Source organism: Vicugna pacos, chromosome 9 (assembly GCF_048564905.1).
Source record: "Vicugna pacos chromosome 9, VicPac4, whole genome shotgun sequence".
NCBI classification, from domain to species: Eukaryota; Metazoa; Chordata; class Mammalia; order Artiodactyla; family Camelidae; genus Vicugna; species Vicugna pacos.
In genome coordinates, this window is record NC_132995.1 from 60,708,666 (window position 1) to 60,729,328 (window position 20,663).

General features: G+C 45.0%; 1 protein-coding gene across 1 annotated transcript in view; it reads left to right on the plus strand.

Moving 5' to 3' along the window:
* The window catches only part of LOC140698258 (NBPF family member NBPF4-like), a 30,445-nt gene extending 11,406 nt beyond the window's left edge, over positions 1–19,039 (plus strand). Inside the window, exons 9-21 of the mRNA XM_072968002.1 lie at positions 585–636; positions 1,434–1,648; positions 2,649–2,700; positions 3,496–3,710; positions 4,702–4,753; positions 5,556–5,770; positions 8,216–8,267; positions 9,036–9,211; positions 10,225–10,276; positions 11,176–11,366; positions 13,627–13,854; positions 15,820–16,025; positions 17,626–19,039. Coding sequence (XP_072824103.1) covers positions 585–636; positions 1,434–1,648; positions 2,649–2,700; positions 3,496–3,710; positions 4,702–4,753; positions 5,556–5,770; positions 8,216–8,267; positions 9,036–9,211; positions 10,225–10,276; positions 11,176–11,366; positions 13,627–13,854; positions 15,820–16,016 — 1,697 coding nt within the window. The 3' untranslated portion in view covers positions 16,017–16,025; positions 17,626–19,039. The remainder of the gene's footprint in view (positions 1–584; positions 637–1,433; positions 1,649–2,648; positions 2,701–3,495; positions 3,711–4,701; positions 4,754–5,555; positions 5,771–8,215; positions 8,268–9,035; positions 9,212–10,224; positions 10,277–11,175; positions 11,367–13,626; positions 13,855–15,819; positions 16,026–17,625) is intronic.
* The last annotated feature ends 1,624 nt before the right edge of the window (positions 19,040–20,663 follow it).

Sequence of the window (20,663 nt, forward strand, 5' to 3'; positions counted from 1 at the left end):
TCAGCCCGAGTCTTCATCTTTGTGATGTTGGCTTATCTTAGCTAAGTAGCCGTCTGAAAACCAGGAAAGTACCAAGTGTCCCTTTACCTTGCTTGCATGTTCCCATGAAGTAAGGGTGAGCTCTGGTAGTCCCTCCAGCCTTGAATGCCCATTGTTTCTGTGTAGTCCCAAATTGTCTCCTTGATATGAACGTTGGTAGCGTTCATCTAGTCTCAAGCAGAAATTCCTCCATAGCATCAGCAACCACATTATCTGATGGGACAACCCAATATTGTAGAAAGAATTCTAGAAGCAACTCAGCTGATTTTTAGGACCTTTTGGGAAAATATACTATTAACTCGAAAGATTCAGCAGATGGGATATTAGGAGAAAGCTGAACCAGATTAGCCAGAGAATTTCCCCCAAGCATATGGAAGCAGTCCTGTCTAATTCTCCTAAGACTTCAGCTTCCTCAAATACCTTTCATAGTATATTCTATTGTTGCCCTGAGAATATTAACATTTCTATGTTACCTGTGCTCACTGAGTTGGCCTGTGAGAGGGTGAATTGTTTATTGTGACCTGCTGTCTCAAATTTCTTACCAGAAAATCAGAACGAGTGTGACGAAGCAACTGGACAAGAGCCAGTGTCCGCCAGGTAATTCTGAAGATTTCTGGGTTGTTAATGTCAGTGGTGACACCAGAAGAACTCAGATCCAGGGAAAAGACAATGTGCTGAATATGACTCTTGCATCCTTTCACTCAACAGCCAACTAGGCACTTGAAAAATGTTTCTTTCCATTGTGTCAGTTGTGTGTGTCTGAATTTCTGAATCTCTCAAGCTGAGTCATGGACAGTGATTTGACCGAGGTGAACTCGCCAAACTTGGGGGTCCCTCTAGTCAGCTGTTCTCCCCTCTGTGCATAAAAGCAGGTGAGATGCACATCTGCTTTGTGCCTGTTTGGCGTCAGTATGGTTATGAATATTTGACTGCAAGTGAAGAAAGCAGGAAAAAAATCAAAATTATATCAAAATATTGAGATAATACTCCTTGAAGTTAGAAGTTATGTGTCTGTAATTTCCCCAAAAGCTCTTTTTGCTTAGACACTGCCTGTATAGTTCAATGCAATGTATGCAAACAGTGGGAGCCAAGATTTCAGTCCTGTGTGATTGCTGAGCGTCATGCCTGGAGCACACAGAGAGAGTCCAAGTGCCCCTTGAACAGCTGGTTGCATGGCCAGTGCTCGGAGCACCTGCTGCTGTCTCCATCTCCCACCCCGTGGTGGCCACACAGTGCTTGACACATAGGAGGATAGTTATTTACCTCTTTAAGGGGATTGCCCTTTGGCTTTCTGTGTCCAATCCCAACGCCTCCCCTATCAAAACCAGCTAGGACAGCTTGGTGTCTGATCCTCTTAGGTTAATTTTCTGTCATCCCCTTTCCACCTGGCACAGCATGGAGCTCGAGGCATTTGAGAAGGAGGATGTGCTCCAAGAGTCCCAGGATGAATGTGTTTTGAATCCCTCAGTTCTCCAAGAAGGACCTGACTGCAACCAGCTAGACAGTGAAGGCAACTTGCCATTTGATGAAGAGAAAGTCAGCCATGCTACGGATGTAGCTGGTGCTTACTCCCATGTTGCAGAAGATCAAATTCCTACTGACCTCCCAGGTAGCCTTTGTAGTTTTGGTCCCCACACACTGTCTAGACTGAAGAAGGTCTTCACCGAAGGTCGACCTTAGTGACACATATTGGTTCAACCCAGAGAAAAGGATGGATTGTGAAACACAGACATCATTTGGGCCAGGGAGCCTTGATCCTTTTCTAGGCCCACTTCATGTATCTGTCACCCTGGATGCAAAGTCAGGCCATGGGACCAAAATCAGGGGTGAGAACCTGTCACCCACCTTGGGTGGACATCCACAGGAAGAGTGTGTCAGAGATAGATTGGGTCAACTGTGTCTTCCAAGCTACTGTGGTCTAATTATTCTTTTTGGACAGTGGCCCTGGCCTATCTTGGCCTGTCCACACACACTGGTAGCTTTGCCTATATGTTAGGTGAAGTGGTGTCTCTGGTTTCACTGATCTCCACCGAAGTCTTCATCTACGTGGTGATGCTTTATCTTAGCTATGTAGCCATCAGAACGCCAGGAAAGAACCAAGTGTCCCTTTACCTTGCTTGGATGTTCTCATGTAGTAAGGCTGGGCTCTGACATTCCCTCCAGCCTTGAATGCCCATTGTTTCGGTGTAGCCCCAAATTTTCTCTTTGATATGAATGTTTCTAGCATTCATCTAGTCTCAAGCAGAGTTCCTCCATAGCATCAGCAACCACATAATCTGATGGGACAAACCAATATTGTAGAAAGAATTCTAGAAGCAACTCAGCTGGTTTCTAAGACGTTTTGTGAAAATATACTATTAACTCGAAAGATTCAGCAGATGGGATAGTAGGAGAAAGCTCAAGCAGATCAGCCAGAGAATTTCCCCCAAGCACTTGGAAGCAGTCCTGTCTAATTCTCCTAAGACTTAAGTGTCCTGAAATACCTTTGCTAAAATATTATGTTCTTGCCCTGAGAATATTAATGTCCTTTTGGTACCTGTGTTCAGTGAGTTGGCGTGTGTGAGGGTGAATTGTTTATTGTGACCTGCTGTCTCTGAATTTCTTACCAGAAAATCAGAATGAGTGTGACGAAGCAGCTGGACAAGAGCCAGTGTCCGCCAGGTAATTCTGAAGATTACTGGGCTGTTTATGTCAGTGGTGACACCAGAAGACCTCAGATGTGGGAAAAGAGAACGTGCTGAGCATGACTCTTTCATCCATTCACTCAACAGCCAACTAGGCACCTGAAAAATGTTGTTTCTTTCCATTGTGTCAGTTGTGTGTGTCTGAATTTCTGAATGTCTCAAGTTTAGTCCTGGACAGTGATTTGACCACGGTGCACTAGCCAGACTTGGGGGTCCCTTAGTCAGCTGCTGTCCCCTCTGTGGATAAAGGCAGTGTAAGATGCACGTTTTGAGCCAGTTTGGCCTTAGTATGGTGATGAGTATTTGACTGCAAGTGAGGAAACATAAAAAAAAAATCAAAATTGTATCAAAATATTGAGAAAATACTCCTTGAAGTTAGAAGTTACATGCCTGTAAATCCTCCAAGAGCTCTACTTGCTTGGGCACCGCCTGTATAGTTCAATGCAATGTATGCAAAATTGGGAGCCAAGATTTTAGTCCTGTGTGTTTGCTCGGCATCATACCTGGAGCACACAGGGAGTATTGAAGTGTTTCTTGAACTGCTGGTTGCATGGCCAGTGCTTGGAGCACCTGCTGCTGTCTCCCTCTCCCACCCCATGGTGGCCACAATGTGCATGGCACATAGGAGAATAGTTATTTCCCTCTTTTAGGGGACTGCCCCCTGGCTTTCTGTGTCCATTCCCTTTGCCTCCCCTATCAGAACCAGCTAGGACAGCTTGGTCTCTGATCCTCTTAGTTTAATTTTCTGTCATCCCTTTCCCACTTGGCACAGCATTCAGCTCGAGGCGTTTGAGAAGGACGAAGTGCTCCAAGAGTCCCAGGATGAATGTGTTTTGAATCCTTCAGTTTTCCAAGAGGGATCTGACTGCAACCGGCTAGACAGTGAAGGCAACTTGCTATTTGATGAAGAGAAAGTTGGCCGTGATCTCGATGTAGTTGGTGCTTGCTCCCAAGTTGCAGAAGATGAAATTCCAGGTGACCTCCCAGGTAGCCTTTCTAGTTTTCTTCCCCACACACTGTCTACAATGAAGAATGTCTCCCCTGAAGGTCGATCCTAGTGACATACATTGATTTAACCCAGAGAAAAGGTTGGCTATGAAAGTAGTCATCATTTTGGCCAGGGAGCCTTGGTCCTTTTCTAGGCTCAATCCTTGTATCTAACTTCCTAGACCCAAAGTTAGGCCACGGGACCCAAATCAGGGGTCACTAACTGTCACCCACCTTCGCTGATCATCCACAGGAAGTGTCTGTCAGACGTTGTTTGGGTCAAATGTTTCTTGCAAGCTACAGTGATCGAATTCTTCTTTTTGGACAATGTCCCTGGCCTTCCTTGGCATGTCCAAACAGGCTGGTAGCCTTGCCTATATGTTAGGTGAACTGGTATCTCTGTTATCAGTGATCTCAGCCCGAGTCTTCATCTTCCTCATGTTGGCTTCTCTTAGCTAAGTTGGAATCTGAAAACCAGGAAAGAAGCAAGTGTCCATTTACCTTGCTTGCATGTTCCCATGAAGTACGGCTGGGCTCTGGCAGTCCCTCCAGCCTTGAATGCCCATTGTTTCTGTGTAGCCCCAGATTTTCTCTTTCATTTGGAAGTCGGTAGAATTCATCCTCTCTCAGGCAGAAATGCCTCCGTAATATCAGCAAGCACATTATGTGATGGGATGAACCAATATTGTAGGAAGAATTCTAGACGGAAACTCAGCTAATTTGAGGGAAAATAAAGTATGAAATCTGCAGACTCGGCTGATAGGGTATTGGGAGAAAGCTCAACCAGATCAGCCAGAGAATTTCCCCCAAGCATTTGGAAGCAGTCCTGTCTAATTCTCCTAAGACTTCAGTGTCCTGAAATACCGTTCATAAAATATTCTGTTGTTGCCCTGAGAATATTAACGTCCTTGTGGTACCTGTGTTCAGTGAGTTGGCGTGTGTGAGGTATGATTTGTTTATTGTGACCTGCTGTCTCTGAATTTCTTACCAGAAAATCAGAATGAGTGTGACGAAGCAGCTGGACAAGAGCCAGTGTCTGCCAGGTAATTGTGAAGATTTCCGGGCTGTTCATGTCCGTGGTGCCACCAGAAGACCTCAGATGTGGGAAAAGAGAACGTGCTGAACGTGACTCTTTCATCCTTTCACTCAACAGCCAACTAGGCACCTGAAAAATGTTGTTTCTTTCCATTGTGTCAGTTGTGTGTGTCTGAATTTCTGAATCTCTCAAGTTTAGTCATGGACAGTGATTTGACCACGGTGCACTAGCCAGACTTGGGGGTCCCTGTAGTCAGCTGTTCTGCCCTCTGTGCATAAAAGCAGGGTGAGATGCACATCTGCTTTTGCCTGTTTGCTGTCGGTATGGTGATGAGTATTTGACGGCAAGTGAAGAAAACAAACAAACAAAAAACATCAAAATCAAAATTATATCAAAATATTGAGATAATACTCCTTGAAGTTAGAAGTTACATGTCTGTAATTCCTCCAAAAGCTGTATTTGCTTGAGCACTGTCTGTATTGTTTAATGCAAAGTATGCATAATGTGGGAGCCAAGATTTTAGTCGTCTGTGTTTGCTGGCCGTCATGCCTGGAGCACACAGGGAGAGTCCAAGTGCCCCTTGAACTGCTGGTTGCATGGTCAGTGCTCAGAGCACCGGCTGCTCTCTCCCTCTCCCACCCCACAGTGGCCACACTGTGCATGACACATAGGAGAATAGTTATCTCCCTCTTTAAGGGGACTGCCCCCTGGCTTTTTGTGAACCATATCTCTGCTTTACATCAATATGCTGACTCTGTCTCTAATCGTCTGAGTTTAATTTTCTGTCATCCCTTTCCCACCTGGCACAGCATGGATCTACTGGAGGTTCAGAATGACGACGTGCTCCAGGAGTCCCAGGATGAATGTGTTTTGGCGCCTTCCATTCACCAGGAAGGTTCTGACTGCTATGAGAAGTACAGTGATGGAAAATTTGCATTTCCTGAAGAGAAAGTGATATGTGCTCTGGAGGTAGCCTGTGGTTCCTCGCATGTTAAAGCAGATGAAATTGGAGCTGACTTCCCAGGTAGTCTGCATGATCTTTGCTCCGCAGAATCTGTCTTGTCTCAGAGAATTCCCTTTCATGTGTAGACTATATGCATAAATATTGTTTTGAATCAGGCCCAACAATTCCCTTTATTTAATTACTTATTTACTTATTTATTTGCAGTATAGTCAGTTTACAATGTGTCAATTTTTGGGTTACAGCATAATATTTCAGTCCTACATCTATATACGTATATTCCCTTTTACATTCCCTTCCATTGTCGGTTACTACAAGATACTGAATGTAGTTCCCAGTCCTATATAGAAGAAATTTGTTGTTTTTCTTTTATATACATAATAGTTAATATTTGCACATCTCAAATTCCCAGTTTATCCCTTCCCAACCCCTTTGTCTCCAATAACCATAATTTCTTTCCTATGTCTGTGAGTTTCTCTCTGTTTTGTAGATAACTTCATTAGTGTCTTCTTTCTTTTTTAGATCCCACACGTGCGTGATATCATGTGTTCCTTTTCTTTCTCTTTCTGGCTTGCTTCACTTAGAATGACCATCTCCAGATTCATCCTTGTTGCTGCAAATGGCCCTGATTTTATTCTTTTGTATGGCTCAGTAGTATTCCATTGTATAAATGTACCAGTTTCTTTATCCAGCCACCTGTGGATGGACATTAAGGTTGTTTCCATGTCTTGGCTATTGTATACAGCGCTGCTATTAACATCAGGGTGCGTGTGTCTTTTCAAATTAGACTTCCCTCTGGATGTATGCCCAGGAGTGAGATTCCTGGATCATATGGTAAGTCTCTTTGTTGTTTTTTGAGGAATATCCATACTGTTGTCTGTAATGTCTGCACCAACTACATGCCCAGCAATAGTGTAGAAGGGTTCCCATTACTCCACACCCTTTCCAGCATTTAGGGTTTATGAACTTTTAATAAAGTCCATTCTGACTGATGTGAGGTGATACCTCATTGTAATTATGAATTGCATTCCTCTGGTAGTTAGCAGTATTCAGCATTTTTTCATGTACCTATTGGCCATTTGTGTGCCTTCCGTGAAGATTTCCTTTTTAGGTCATGTGGCCATGTTTGGTTTTTTCTTGTTGTTGTTATTAAGCTGTATATGCTGTTTATATAGTCTGGAAATAAACCTTTGTCAACTGTATCATGTGCAAATATTTTCTCCCATTCTGTAAGTTGTTGTTTTGTTTTGCTGATGGTTCCCTTTGCTGTGTAAAAAGCTTTTAAGTTTAATTACATCCCATTTGTTAACTTTTCCTTTTATTTCTATTGCCTGAGTAGACTGCCCCAGGAGAACATTGCTAAGATTTATGTCAAAATGTTTCAGCTATGTTTTCTTCTCGGAGGTTTATCGTGTCTTGTCATATATCTAAGGGTTTAAGCCATTGTGAGTTTATTTTTGTTTATAGTGTGATGGAGTGTCGTCACTTCATTGCTGTATGTGTGGCTGTCCAGTTTCCCCAACACCACTTGCTGAAGAGCCTGTCTTTTCTCCATTGTATGTTCTTGCCTTCTTTGTTGAAGATGAAGTGACTGTAATTCTGTGGGTTTACTTCTGGGCTCTCCATTCTGTTCCATACAATTACCTTTAAAGTAACACATTCCCTGAGTTCGTAAAGTTAGCTCAATTCCTAGTCATGTCTGTTGCACTGGCAAATCACTGGACCCATCACGGTCCTGCCAGACTCCCATATAGCTCTCCAATTGTGTCATAGGAAGTAACTTTCCGGTCTCCTAATTTTGAATGAATCTCTTATCTTGCATTTAATGCTCTAATTTTCATTCCTAAGCAATGTCCCTGAGATTCTATACCTGTCTGAGGCTTTTGACAGTTTAGTTTATGTCTTTGGAGATGTCACTCCTTTGGTTGTTTCTGTCAACCCAAGTCTGTCTCCTTCCATTTGTCTTATCTTATCCAGAGGCTTCTGAAACCAGAACAGAAGCACCACTGCCATCTTTGGTGTGTTTCTCTGAAGCAAGGCAGGGTCCTGGAACACCCAGCCTTATGAATGCCCACTCTTTCTTGGTGGCACTGAAGAGTGTTTAGACTATGTTTAGATTCTGCTCATCAGTCTAATGTCAATGGAGAATGCATCTACCCTAATAAGAGACAGCATTTCAGATTGAAAAATCCTGAATATTTGAGCAGCTTTCTAGGAGGTAGCTCGGCAGTCCCTCAGGATCTGTGGGTAAAAGGATGAGGTTACTGTTTGCCTAGACTCAGGACATAGTGTGCGGACGTCCTGTCATATTATGAAGACATGTCTAGGGTCTCAAGAAGCAAATCCAGTGCCTTCTTGTGAGGTTCTATCTACGGCCTCCTGGAATATTTCTCCCACAGTACCCTGTTATCACATTGCACACATTGTCAAAGTGCTGATTTTGGCATGGTTTTGCTCATACGTAAATGAGTTTTGCCCAGTGTGACTGTCCTCTTAATTCATTTACAGAAAACCAAAATGATCAAGATGGGTTGAAAGGAGCAGAGCCAGTTATCTGCAGGTAATTTTGAATATTTGTGCACTGTTGATGAAATGTGACTTCTGCAGTCCCCTAATCCAGGAAACAGCAGGAATGCAAGCGTATGATCCACTTTGCCAACCAGGAGTATCTTTTTTGTGATGTTTTCTGCTTACATTTTGATACATATGTTGTTTCCTATTTCTCATTAACTTCTCAAGTGTACACCCAATTCAGTTGACCAGGTGATCTATGATACAGTGATTTCTGTGCACTCATTTGTTCTCTCTGGTGTCATTTACAGAGTGAGATGCAAATCTGCTTTCGGCCTGTTTTGTCTTAGCATGTTGACATGTGTTTCATAGCAAGAAGTGGACACAAACAGTGATATAATAATATCATGCCACCATAAAGAGAGAAAGAGGCCTTAGCGGCATGAGATCTCTGGGACACTAGGGTGCCCCCGGTAGTATACACTTAATCTCCATGTAGCAGTCAGTGCACCTTAAATGAAAGGGTGAAAACCACTCTTACATGAGTCTATGTTATGGGTCATGACTGCAGTATAGAGATAATCAGTCTCTTTCTTCATCAGCTGTTATCTGGCCAGAGCACTGAGCACCCCCTCTCCTTTCTGTCTCCTGCTCCTCAAACACACACACTCTGTCTCACCAAAAATGTCAGTTTTTTCTGCTTAAAGGATCACCCTTTGGCTTCCTTCACCGCTCCCTTAAACAGTTCATCTAAAGCAGATAGGACTCTAGATTTCTGATTGGTATTAGGTTAATCTTCAGTCTCCCTACCCGCCAGGCTCAGCACAGAGCTGCCGCAGATGGTAGAGGATGACATCCCACGGCACTCAGTGGAGGAGTACTATTTGACTTACTTAGCTCTTCCTGACCTGTCAGACTCCTTCTGGCCTTATAGGAGCGCCGCCATCTACTCATTTGAGGGATTGGAACTCTCTTATGCTCGGGATGTAACCAGTGAGTACTCTCTTATCGATGTGATAAACCTCCAACTGCACTGCCAGGTAGAGCTGGTGTCTTTTGCGCTTCACACCTCTGGCGGTGCCGAGCTATGGCGTCCCTGTGGGCAGACCCTATACATTTATATTGAGAAGGTTTAGGTTCTAGAATTCAGTTTTAAGCACAGACATCATGCGGGCCAGGGAACTGTGCTCTCTATCCCAGGACAAGCCTATGTGTTGGGTCCCAAGATAGGTCACTGAACCGAAGGCAAGTGTGACAATGTCACTCACCTCTGTGCAGTTGTACAGAGGTGTCTTTTTTCATGATTCCCATCAAATGTCTTTTCTACTTATAAGGTTCTCATGTTCATACCCCTAAAATATCCCTGGAATTTCTTTCCTTCAAAAGATGTTGACAGTGTTAACTACACCTCTGGATTTGTTGTTTCCCTGGGGTCACTGCTGTCATCCCCAGTGTCCGTCTCCTCTAAGTGGAGGAGCCACCTGAACACCAGGACACAAACATCCCTACTATCACCTTGCATGTATCTTTCCATGAAGTGCGGCTGACCCCAGCATTCCCCCACTCCATGAAGGGCTGATGGTTCTGTTTAGCACAAAGCTCATTTTCATGCTAGGGTTTGTAGATTCCAACCATTATTTTGTTTTCAGTGTATAAATTCTGCTAAACCAGCCAGCATACGGTGAGGGAAGGCTGAATATTACAGTATTCTTTTTAGAATGCAGATGGGCTATTCCACAGACTACGTGGGGAAAAGATACATTTCACTCCTGACTCGGACCTGGAAAAGGTGATTGTGGTGAGGAGATACTGCCCAGGGGTCAAGAAAGCAAACCCAGGCAGGTCCAGAAGACGCAACGTGAGGTCTCCAGGGAATATTATTCTTACAGTATCCTCCTGTGCCACTGGTGATACTTTTTTCCCCGGGATAGTATTGGATACCTAACTATTGACATATGTAGGGGGATCTGCTTAATGTTTCTTGCCCTGTCTGAATTGATCCATAGAAAATCATCCTGTTGTTGAGGAAGAAGAGGAACAAGACCATATATATTCCAGGTAATTCTGAAGACTCAGGGGTCTTTTGTTTTCTTTCTGCTATCTATCTGTCTGTCTGTCTATCTATCTATCTGTCTATCTATCTGTCATCTATTTATTTATGTATTTCAAAGTATAGTCAGTTTACAATGTTGTGTCGATTTCTGGTCTACAGCATAATGAAGAATCATGGCTCTTAATTTAATGTTGATGTATGGTGAGGTCAGATCCAGGGAAATGAGAAACTGCTGAATATGCCTAATTCTTCCATTCAGACAACCACAGTGTGTCCCTTTAACAATGCTGTCTATGTTAACTGTACGTTTATAAGCCCCTTTGATAATCTCTCTCCAATGGAGTAACTGCATTCAGTTGATACATGGGTGCTAACCTGTCCGGGATTTCTCGGACTCTCCTTCTCTGTTTTTATTATAAGCAGCATAGGATGCATTTCTGCCTTTCACTCTTTGTTCTTAGCACTGACAAGTATTTCATAACAAGAAAAGTACTTAGAAAACCAAAATTCATATCACATCTCAGTGGTAGAGAAAAGGCATTGGAGACACAGGATTATGCTGCCAGAGTCTTGTTCCCTCAGCTGTTGCATGTAAATTTCAACAAAACTCATGCAAGAGTTGAAGCCTCCCTTGTAGTTTCTGAGTGTGTGTCCTGACTAATGTGTACTGAGGTGGTTCCGTCTCCTTCGTCCTGAGCTCTTTTTCTGGTCAGTGCTGGGACCACCTCCTGCTCTGTCTGTCTCCTATTCCCATTGTAAGCACACTCTGGCCCCAGATGGAGGAAGATTGTTATATCTCGCTTTGTGGAGAATGTCCATTTGTTTTCTGCGACCAGTCCCTTAACACTCCCATCAAACCCAGCTAGGACCCTGTGTTCGCTCATCCGTTTTGTTTAATCCTCAGTGCACCTGACCCCAGAAGGCTCAGTAGTGAGCAGCCAGTGGTAGAAGAGAATGAAGGCCCACAGGACTCACTGGATGAATGTTATTTGACCAGTTCGGTTGGCCATGACCTGTCGGACTCCTGTAGTCCTGACAGAGGTGCCTCATTCCCATGGGACCAACAGGGAGTCTTCTCAGCGCTTGCTGTAGATGGTGAGTTCTCCCCCGAATAGAGCACACGGCTCCTAGTGGGTCCCCAGTTATCCTCACAGACTTTGTAGCCAATGAACTGTATACACTACGAGAGTGATTTCTGTAAACAGGCCCTGAGACTTGTGTTCTTTTGAATCAGGCTGTGGGATTTAATTTGCAAACGGCATCATGTGGGTAAGACAACTTTCCTTTCTCCTCATCCCAGGACGCCCTGTGACACCTGGACCGCCCGCACCAGTGCAGGCTGTTGGTATCAAGTCAGGCTAGAGAGGGGAAGTGAGATGTGTGGGGTGTGGCCCGGCCCTGCCAGGCCATCATTCAGCATGGGCAGGAGAGGCCAATCTCCCCTACACGGATTGGCTGAGGTGAATGAACGGGACACATCAATGATCCTTGGGTCCATCCTATTTCTGGGCTCTGATCATGACCTATGAACAGTGTGGACAGCTGTCACTCCAGCAGTAGGGCCGCAGGGGACCTGCTCTTTCGCCCCATCCGCCCTGACCAGGGAGAAGTACTGTAGGCACAGCACAAGCACTTGATCTTTAAGGACAACTTCAGATTTCATTGGAGGCTTTTCCCTACTTTCCTAAGTAATGCTATTGGGCATTCCTTGTGATGTTTGATAAACTATTTTGCCTTTTCCCATGCAAATGCAGAGAATATTGAGCATAGTTTAATAAAAGCCATTAGTTGGGAAAAGAGAGATAAAACTAAATGATGAAATTAAGATGTGATATTTTAAAATACTTTAAGTCTGTGATTCAAAATAGCCTTTGAGGGTGGGTTTACTGGTTTTGTTCATTGTTTCACAGAGTAAAGTTTTTAATTTCAGAGGTGTTACCCTTCAGACCATGTGAATTATCAATAAATCTTATTAAGTATCCTAAAATGCAGTGATTAATGACGAAGAAACTCTGCCTGGAGGAAATGGGAAGGGCACATGAGGCTGAGAGCAGTGCTTAGGGAAAAAGCCCAGGAAGCTCTACAAGGCGCAGGTGCAGGGCTGGGGTCAGGAGGGGCAGCCTGCGTCCAGGGAGGATTTGTTCAAGGGGGTTGTGGGAAGTGATGCTGCTGAAGAAAGAGGGGCCGGAGGGAGCAGGAGTGTCAAGGCAAGGTGAGGATTTGAGTTCATGTAGGGAGGTTGAGGAGGACAAGTTTCCCCAAGCTGAGTAAGACTGGTGAGACCGCTGCTAGTGTGGAGAGACAGGATCAGCGGAACCCTTTAGAAGGAGGTCGGATGAATCACTGATGAGACTGAGACAGAGTGTGCTCTCTGGAAGACGACGCGGTCACAGACACAGGAGAGACACGTTTAAGAAACAGTTCAACAAATCTTGTTGAGCAGGAGGGTCTCCAGGGGATAGTGAGGTGGGAGCCACACAGCAATGTGCAGCAGGCCCCGTGGGCCGTGACCCCACCTGAGCCTGACCTGGACTGGATGAGCTACTTGAGCTCTTTGGTTAGCCCACTCTCTGAGAATATGAACTCACTTCACAGTAGAATTGAAAACATGTGTGATTACGAGCAGTGCCTGGTGCCCCTGGAGGGGGGTGTAATATAAGGAATGTGCACTGTGTCATCTCCCTGAAGAACCAGACATCCTGATTCTGTAGCCCTTCTGGACACTGAGCTTGCAGCAAGGCCCTCAGACCTCAGCTACACTACTTACAGGTGCCAGTACCCACCAGCCCACCCAGGACACATGTAGCCATGGGACGTATCCCTGTGTGGTGGGTGGACGGGCTGTAAAAACACACGGGGAAGGGAGTTGAAAAGGCTCCAGAAGTGGGAAGAGTTCTCATAACTTGGTCCATGTGCTATAGCCCCCAAGTCCCATTTCTAGTGGAATTTGCAGCCTTTGGGCCCTACTTCTCTTGTTATATCTTTATTCTAATTAGACATCAACAATTCCTCGTCCTCCCTTCCCTGGGTCCTGGCCAGAACCTTGTCTCTAGGCTACAGGGAAGGGTCGCTAATAACTGAGTCACGGTCATGACCTCACCTGCCATCCAGTACCCTCTGGACCCAAGTGGGTGATTTTTGATCTCAGCGACGTTGCTGCCAGGCACCTGCCATCTCAGCGTCCCCAGGCACAGCCTTCAAAATGACATCTCCGTCATGCCCATGATGTCTGCCTCTGTTGTCTGGCTGATTGGGTGGTCTCCCTGATAAGCAGGAACAGCAGAAATGGGTGTCGTGGGAGGGGCTGACAAAGAGAAAGTTGCATTGGTCCTACTGAACTGTCCTCTCCTTTCAGCTGACTCCTGGGAGGACCGTCCCCAAGGGCCTCTGAGTTTCCAAGGGTCAGAGATGCAAGCTTCACAAGCACACCTGCAGACAAGCTCCCAGGTGACCCATCACCTGCAGCTGCAGCAGGACCAGCAGTTTGACTGTGGTGACGGCATCGTCAGGCTCGGCCTTCCCTCCACCGTGTGGGGCTGCACAGCCAACACTGAGTTTGGAGACCAAGGGCTGCCCCTGCAAGGTAAGAAAGAAACGGGGAGTAGGAAGCTCTAGTCCATGAGCTGGTTGTGCCAGAGCTGGGGGTTGAGGAAACAGTGGGGCCTCTGCCATGCTCCTTTCAGGTCCACTCGAAATCCCCAACTCTCTAACAGAGGGAAGTGAGCAAGAGCCGCAGATTTAGGGCCAGCTCTGCCCCAGGTCCTGGGTTTGCAAATTCCTGGTTCTTTAACAGAACCAGGTTATTTATCTTGTGAGGTATTCCCTTCTCATTTCCCTTATCTGACCACAGGGAAGTTAAATCTACCTTCCGTGGTTGTTGGGAGTGTTAAGAAACATAGTTCCCAGGGTCCGTGATTCGGTAAAACCTGCGTCAGCACACCTGTGACTGTGTGATGTCTACCCGTGTATCTTGCTGGTGATGTAACACTTACACAATGATTGCACGTGCATTGTCTCAGCTGAATTGCAGGAATTTTGATGGTCTCCACTTTCTCTAGACCCTGTCTTCCATTGATTTCTCAGAATGGCACGTTTGCCAGAGTTCTCTTCTCCTCACCCATCCTCAAGCCAGTTATCCCCCGTCACGTGCTGTCAGTGCATTAGTAATGTTTAGTAGCAATGTGAAAACTGCCCACACACTTCAATGTCCTGTTGAGTTTTCACATGGAGGTAATTTTTCTGTTTTTAGCCCTTTATTTATAATAAAGAACCACCTTCATAGATAAGGTGAGCCACTCAGTTTCTTCTATGATGCTCCTTTTAATTCGTCCTCTCCACTCATCTCCATGGCCATGTTCTCCTTTTTCTTGTCATCATCCGACTCTTCTCTGATTTTCTTCAATGAGCTTTCATACCCTCACATGCATTTCATCTGGGATGTATTCATCCTTACCCTGCACTGCTCTCAGTATCTTCACCTGGAGACTGTGGCCTCCTGATGCTCATCTGTCAGAAGATGGCCTCATCTGAGAAATGAGGAGAGTGGAGGTGAGAAAGGAAGGGTCACCACTGGCCACTGAGCAGAGATCCCATGGGAAGTGCTCAGCGGGTGTTAGGGATGCGTGGCCCTGACAAGTGCCATTAGCCCTTGTGGTATTTCATTGTCTTGCCTTCCCTCTAGTCTCTTTTTCTTGACCTTGGCTTCCCACACTCTCGGCCAGGACTCAGCCCCACCGGCTAGTCACTCTCTCTCCTGCACACTTACCCCAGAGGCCTGAGTCTGAATCCAGGCATCACGACAGATTTTGCTGCAAACGCTAGTTTTAATGCCCTTTATTCTCATAATCCCCCGGATCTAATCGTTCATGTTACCACCAGAGCTTCCCTCGCTTATTCTTCTTATCTCTATTTTTCCTTTGTCAATTTCAACTCATCAGAGGCTGTTAGAATGATCCATTCAATATCTCAACGCCATCATCCATTGCTTCCCTTGTACACACACACACTTGTGAGTGTTGTATTTTTATCACAGCTTCCATGTCTTATTTAGCTTGGGTATGATAAACATTATCTATAGTGTATGTACAAATATATGGGAAGCATATACTGATATACATATGTAAACCTTTCCAGTTTCAGACTTCCCCAGTTCTTTCTTTCCTGAGGTTTTCTTTCAACATTGACTTTTCTTACGTTCTGCAGTCCCTTCTGTCCCAATAGTACAGCCTCTGACTGCCCTGATTGCCTTGCCTTGTCTTTTCTACCTAGGAACTTTGTGTTTTCGTCAATTCTATTTTCCTTAAAGTTTTTTGGCAATGTGAACATGTTTGCCTCCTGGCAGTCTTACCAGCACTGCACAGTTTGGGGATGGTCAACAAAACAGAAGAATACTGAGGTGTCTCCACTGGCTTCACCAGTCAGGGACGTTCAGATGGCCTCTCTTGTTCCTGGGCACTTTCCTTACTTGATGTTCCTCTTGGCTGGAGGAGTAAGTCATTGTCTGATCATGAATAACAATGCATCCTGTTTTCTGTGGTTTTATCTTCAGAGCTGGGTTTCGATGCTTCCATCGGAATGAAGAGCCCCCCCAAGGTGGAGGGTGAGGGCTCAGCTGCCAGCCAGCATGAGTGTCAAGTCTCTAGCAACAGTAATGCCTCCAGTGTCCTGAAACAGAAGGTTCTGCGAAGAAAACTGCTGCGCAGCAAGTGGAGAATAGCATGCAGGTTCCCTGGCCTTCAAGCGTAGGGGACAGAGGTAATCACAGCTAGGCCCTTCCATGCACGTCTTCCCTGTTCCTCCTCATCTGAGATTACACCTGAAACTCCACTAGTTTGTCCTCTTTGTTGTTCATTCACTTAACAGTTGATCCTCCCTCTGTCTGCTCTTTCCTCTGTTTTCCATGGGAGTTGCCACCCTGCCAGGCCCTTCCATCCCCACTTCCTGTTTCTACTGTGAACTCTGCTGTGTTCCTGCCACTGCTGCCCTGGTATTCCTTCTCACCTCTACTCCTAGCTACAGGGAAGCCTGGCCCCGAGGTCCCCCTCATCAGAAGAGCATCATTTAGGCCCCTCAACACGGAGTACTTTGCCTGAAATCACACACTGTCTTGGTTTCATTGCCTTTCTTTCCCTGCCCTCCCTCCCTCCACTCCACTGCCTCTTCCAGAATCATTGTCTTAATGTTTCACATGCACATGGGTTGGCTTCTGCATAACACACCTAGGACAACACTGAGTCCTTGATATCTCCACGTGAATAAAAGGTGATATAACTGAGGAATGAGAACCCTGATTACGAAAACTAAATAAGAACCTCGGGTATAGGCGGGAATGCTGCACTGGCCTGGAGTCGAGTTTCTCACCAGCCTCCGGTGGTCAGCTCTGTGGTAATGTCCATGGGGCTCCCAGGGCCTCACTGGAGCTGGTGGAGGACAACATATGGCACCCTAAAGTGACATTGGCCAAAAGCTGAAGCATAGACCAAGTGATTACAGATCGCAAAAAGCATGACGTGCCGGGGTTTCAGACCTCTCTTCCTTTTACTCACATGACTCCTTCTACATGTTCAGAAAAGTCCAGAAAAAAATGACGTAAGTTGGAATCTTAGACAAAGGGACCTAGGAGAGCATCATAGTGAGTTAACTTGGGGCAGATTTATGAAGACTCAGATACACAGGATGTAAGAAGATCATTGCCTCAGGCAAGGCCACTTGAGAAGGCAAGTGATTTACTCTAGACTGTCCGAAGGAAGGTGAGAAAATGTTTATGGCCAGTGGGAAAGGAGTTCATGGTGGAAGTAATGAAGCGACAGAAAAAGAATGGTGTGAGGCAGTGCAGGTCTAGTGGGTAGCTCTAAATCCTGCCATCATGAATAACCTGGGTGAGCTTGGATCTATCTAACATGAATGGCTTGACCCAACCCCTTGATACTGTGATTCTGAAGTTCTGGGGTGAGGTTTCGGCATCAGTATTTTTCAAAGCTCTGCTGACATGCATGTAGGGATTGGAAGGACTGTGGATTTGGTAGGATATCAGGAAGCAGGATAAGAGTGTCCCAGGGATCCTTGCTCCAGACAGCAGTCTGTTTCTGAATGTGTATGAGAGATGCTCAGCCCATCCCTCCCTGGGATATGTGAGAAAGGCATCACTTTGGTCCAGATGAAGAGGAATCAAAAGTCAGTTGGCTGCTGAGGAACCAGTCGGGGGATCTGGCTAAGACTCTACAGCAGCTTTGAGCTGACGTATCCCCAAGTACAGGTGGGGTGAGGACAGGGGTCCCTAGTATCTGCACCACAGTCTGCACGTTCGTTTCAGGAGTTATTTCTTCTAACTCGTGGATCTCCCTTTTCCCTTCAGCACCAGCCTCGGGCTCCCCCTTCAGCCCCTCCTCTCAAGAGGATCCCAGCCTGCTCCTGACTCTTGTCACCATGTGGTCATCCCTCCAGGCTCAGCCGTCAGCAGAACCCAACGAAGACCCACATTTGATCCCTCTGTCTCTCTCTCTGTCCCTCTCTCTCTGTCCCTCTCTCTATCTCTCCTATGTCTCTCCATCTCTCCTCTGTCTCTCTTTCACAGCTACGCATTATTTTCAGTACTCTGAAAAGATTTTGCCAATTTGGAAGAAACCACATCGTCATATTTACATTTCCCACTAGATGTAAAATATCTACAGCAGAAAATCTGGTTAAAGTCCAAACTGAACACTGCAGGGATCCTTTTCTGAGAATCAGCATCACAACCACCAGCCACAATCCAGGATTTTTACTCCAAAACAGTGATTTGATGGGAGAAATCCCAGGCATCAGTCCCCCAATGTGACCCAGTGCTAAGGAGACCAGTGCTTAGATGGATACACAGCTGTGAGAGACCTTAACACTTGCTCCTCTGAATTGCCATCCTGTTCACACTGGCATCTGGAGCAGCTGGAAGAAGGCAACATGTCAGCCTGGACATTCTTTGCCACCAGATGAGCTGTGCTCAGTGCAGGTGGCATTAACCATGCAGTGTCCATGCTGAAAAGGTTTCGCTTGAGTTTCGTCATGAGGTAGTTATCAGACAACTGCAGAATCTAGACCATTGAACAGGACAACCGGCCTGTCTTTTTCAAACAGGCAATGCCTCCACAAATTAGATGACAGAAAGGAGAAGAGATGTTTTGGGTTCCAAAGAACTAAAGAGATTGTGCTACTATATTTCTTTAGTCCTTTTGAACCCAAACCCTCTCCTCACCTTTCTGTGGCTGTCTTTAATGGTGGTGACGTTGACTTGTGTGCAGAGGGCAGGTCAGTTGTCTGGCTCAAAGGTCTACATTCTGCAGTTGTCTGACCCCTTCCTCATCATGAAACTCAGGCCAACCCTTCTGCCAATGACGCCACTTACTGAACGCTGTGTGCTTCCTGGCAGAGCCCCTCAGGGGACTAAGCATGTCCACTTTGCCTGTCACCACTCTTGTCCTCTTAGCATTGAACACTTCGTCATGGAGGCAGGAGCCAGTGAGATCCGTTCATTGGAACACACGGTTCTCTGTCTAGAATCAGTGATTTGATGAGTAGTTCTCTGAGAGTGTATAAATATCTTATCCTATGATTATCATTCTCTAAAAATGTTACCATCCGTGATCGATCCCTGATGTGTGTCAATTACCATATTTGTGTTTGTGAAGCAGAAATTTTCCAGTTCAGTCATTCTGTTCATTTGTACTGCTGGTGTTGTGCTGTGGAAAAGACAATCCCTACCCCTTCCATTTAATTAAAAGTTCTTTTGAGTTTTACTGTGATGTTGTGTATTTTTTAAATTCAGTGTTATAATCTATTATTATCCTGACTGATGTAGTAGTTATCGATATAAATTAATAGAAACATTCGTGTTTCTCCTCTTCATTTTTATATATTAAACTCTCCCTCATCTTTTAAGCTATATTTACCATTTGTAGTAGATTTCATTCAATGTGTTTTTCTCTCTGTTATTGTGTGTGTGTGTGTGTATGTGTGTGTGTGTTTTGTTTCGTATGTAGGAAGGACTGAATAGTTGGGGTTTAGCACTACACTAAAATATTTGTCATCTTAGTCCCTTAGTATGTTGTCACATAAGTTTAATTTGAAGTATAAATTTTGAATGATATCTCTCAACTTCAACTTTTTACCACTGTCACCATCAAGGACATTATTCTAGTTTTCTCTTTCCTCCTGTCTTTACCTGCCACTTCTGATAGTATCCTAGTAGTCTTTCATCCTAGTCAAATGTATACCCTTTACGTACTATTTTTCCCACCTTGTCCCCGCCCCCTCCCCATTTGGTTTTAACTTCAGAAAAAAGAAGGGTATGTGCAAGAGCTGGAGGGGGCGCCCATGGGGCCCTTTAGGGAACCCAAGCTGCACAGGAGGGCTGCCCCACCCCAGGAATGTCAGCGGCCTCCTTACAGAGGTCCCAGCGCCCATCCAACATGCCCCGAAAGTAGGGCCCATGACACACTGGCTTAAATCTATAATTACATATATTCTGTGGTGACCAGGTCTTCAAAACTCAGATTTTCCTTGGTGACTTCTTGACATGTAGAATTCATCCTTCAAGATTACTAATGGTGGAAATGAGGACTCTTCAACTTTGGCATATTTAGTTTTCATTTTCTCTTGCTTTGATACATGGACGGCTTGGCTGAATGTGAAGGACATGCCCACAATGACTTTTATTGACTTCTTAAAAAGCATTGTCCTCCTCGGTATGTTGTGTTGAGATGTGGAATATAAATTGGCTTTCTCTTCCACTCGGAGCAAAGGGAGGTCTGGAGCTTCACAGGAATTTTTTTCTTTAAAAAAAAAATCTTTCAGCTCTAATAGGATGGGTCTTAGAGTTGAGCATTCTAGTTCTATTCCTCCCAGATTATCTATGACTTTCTCTCTGACCCTTTCTTGTTATCTTTTGTCCATTTCCTTTCTGTTCAATGCTTTCATTTTTCAATTCAGTGTGCCCTATGATTGTAGACAAATAAGTTCCTGTATACATTTTCATTTAGCCTATTTTTAGGGATAATAGTAATATCCATTCCATACAGTTGTCAACTTTAAAAGGTTTCCTGCTTTTGAAGTGCTTAGAATACTGCTTGGCATATACTGTGTACTCAATAAATGTTGCCTTATTTTTATTGTTGTTTTACATTATTGTTGGTAAATTGGTCTCTGAGCTGAAGAGTTGAGGGTTGGAAATGGAGACCACAGAACCTAAATGCAGTCAGCAGAAGGATCTCTCACGTTATCACTGGATGATCCTGACTGAGTCTACCTGCGCTTCTTCACTGCTGAGTATCTGTTCCCCCACAGGAGGTGTGATGTAACACTCCTAGGTTCTCCCTACTTCACAGGACAGTTGAAAGACCACAGAGTGGTCAGTAAAGTAAG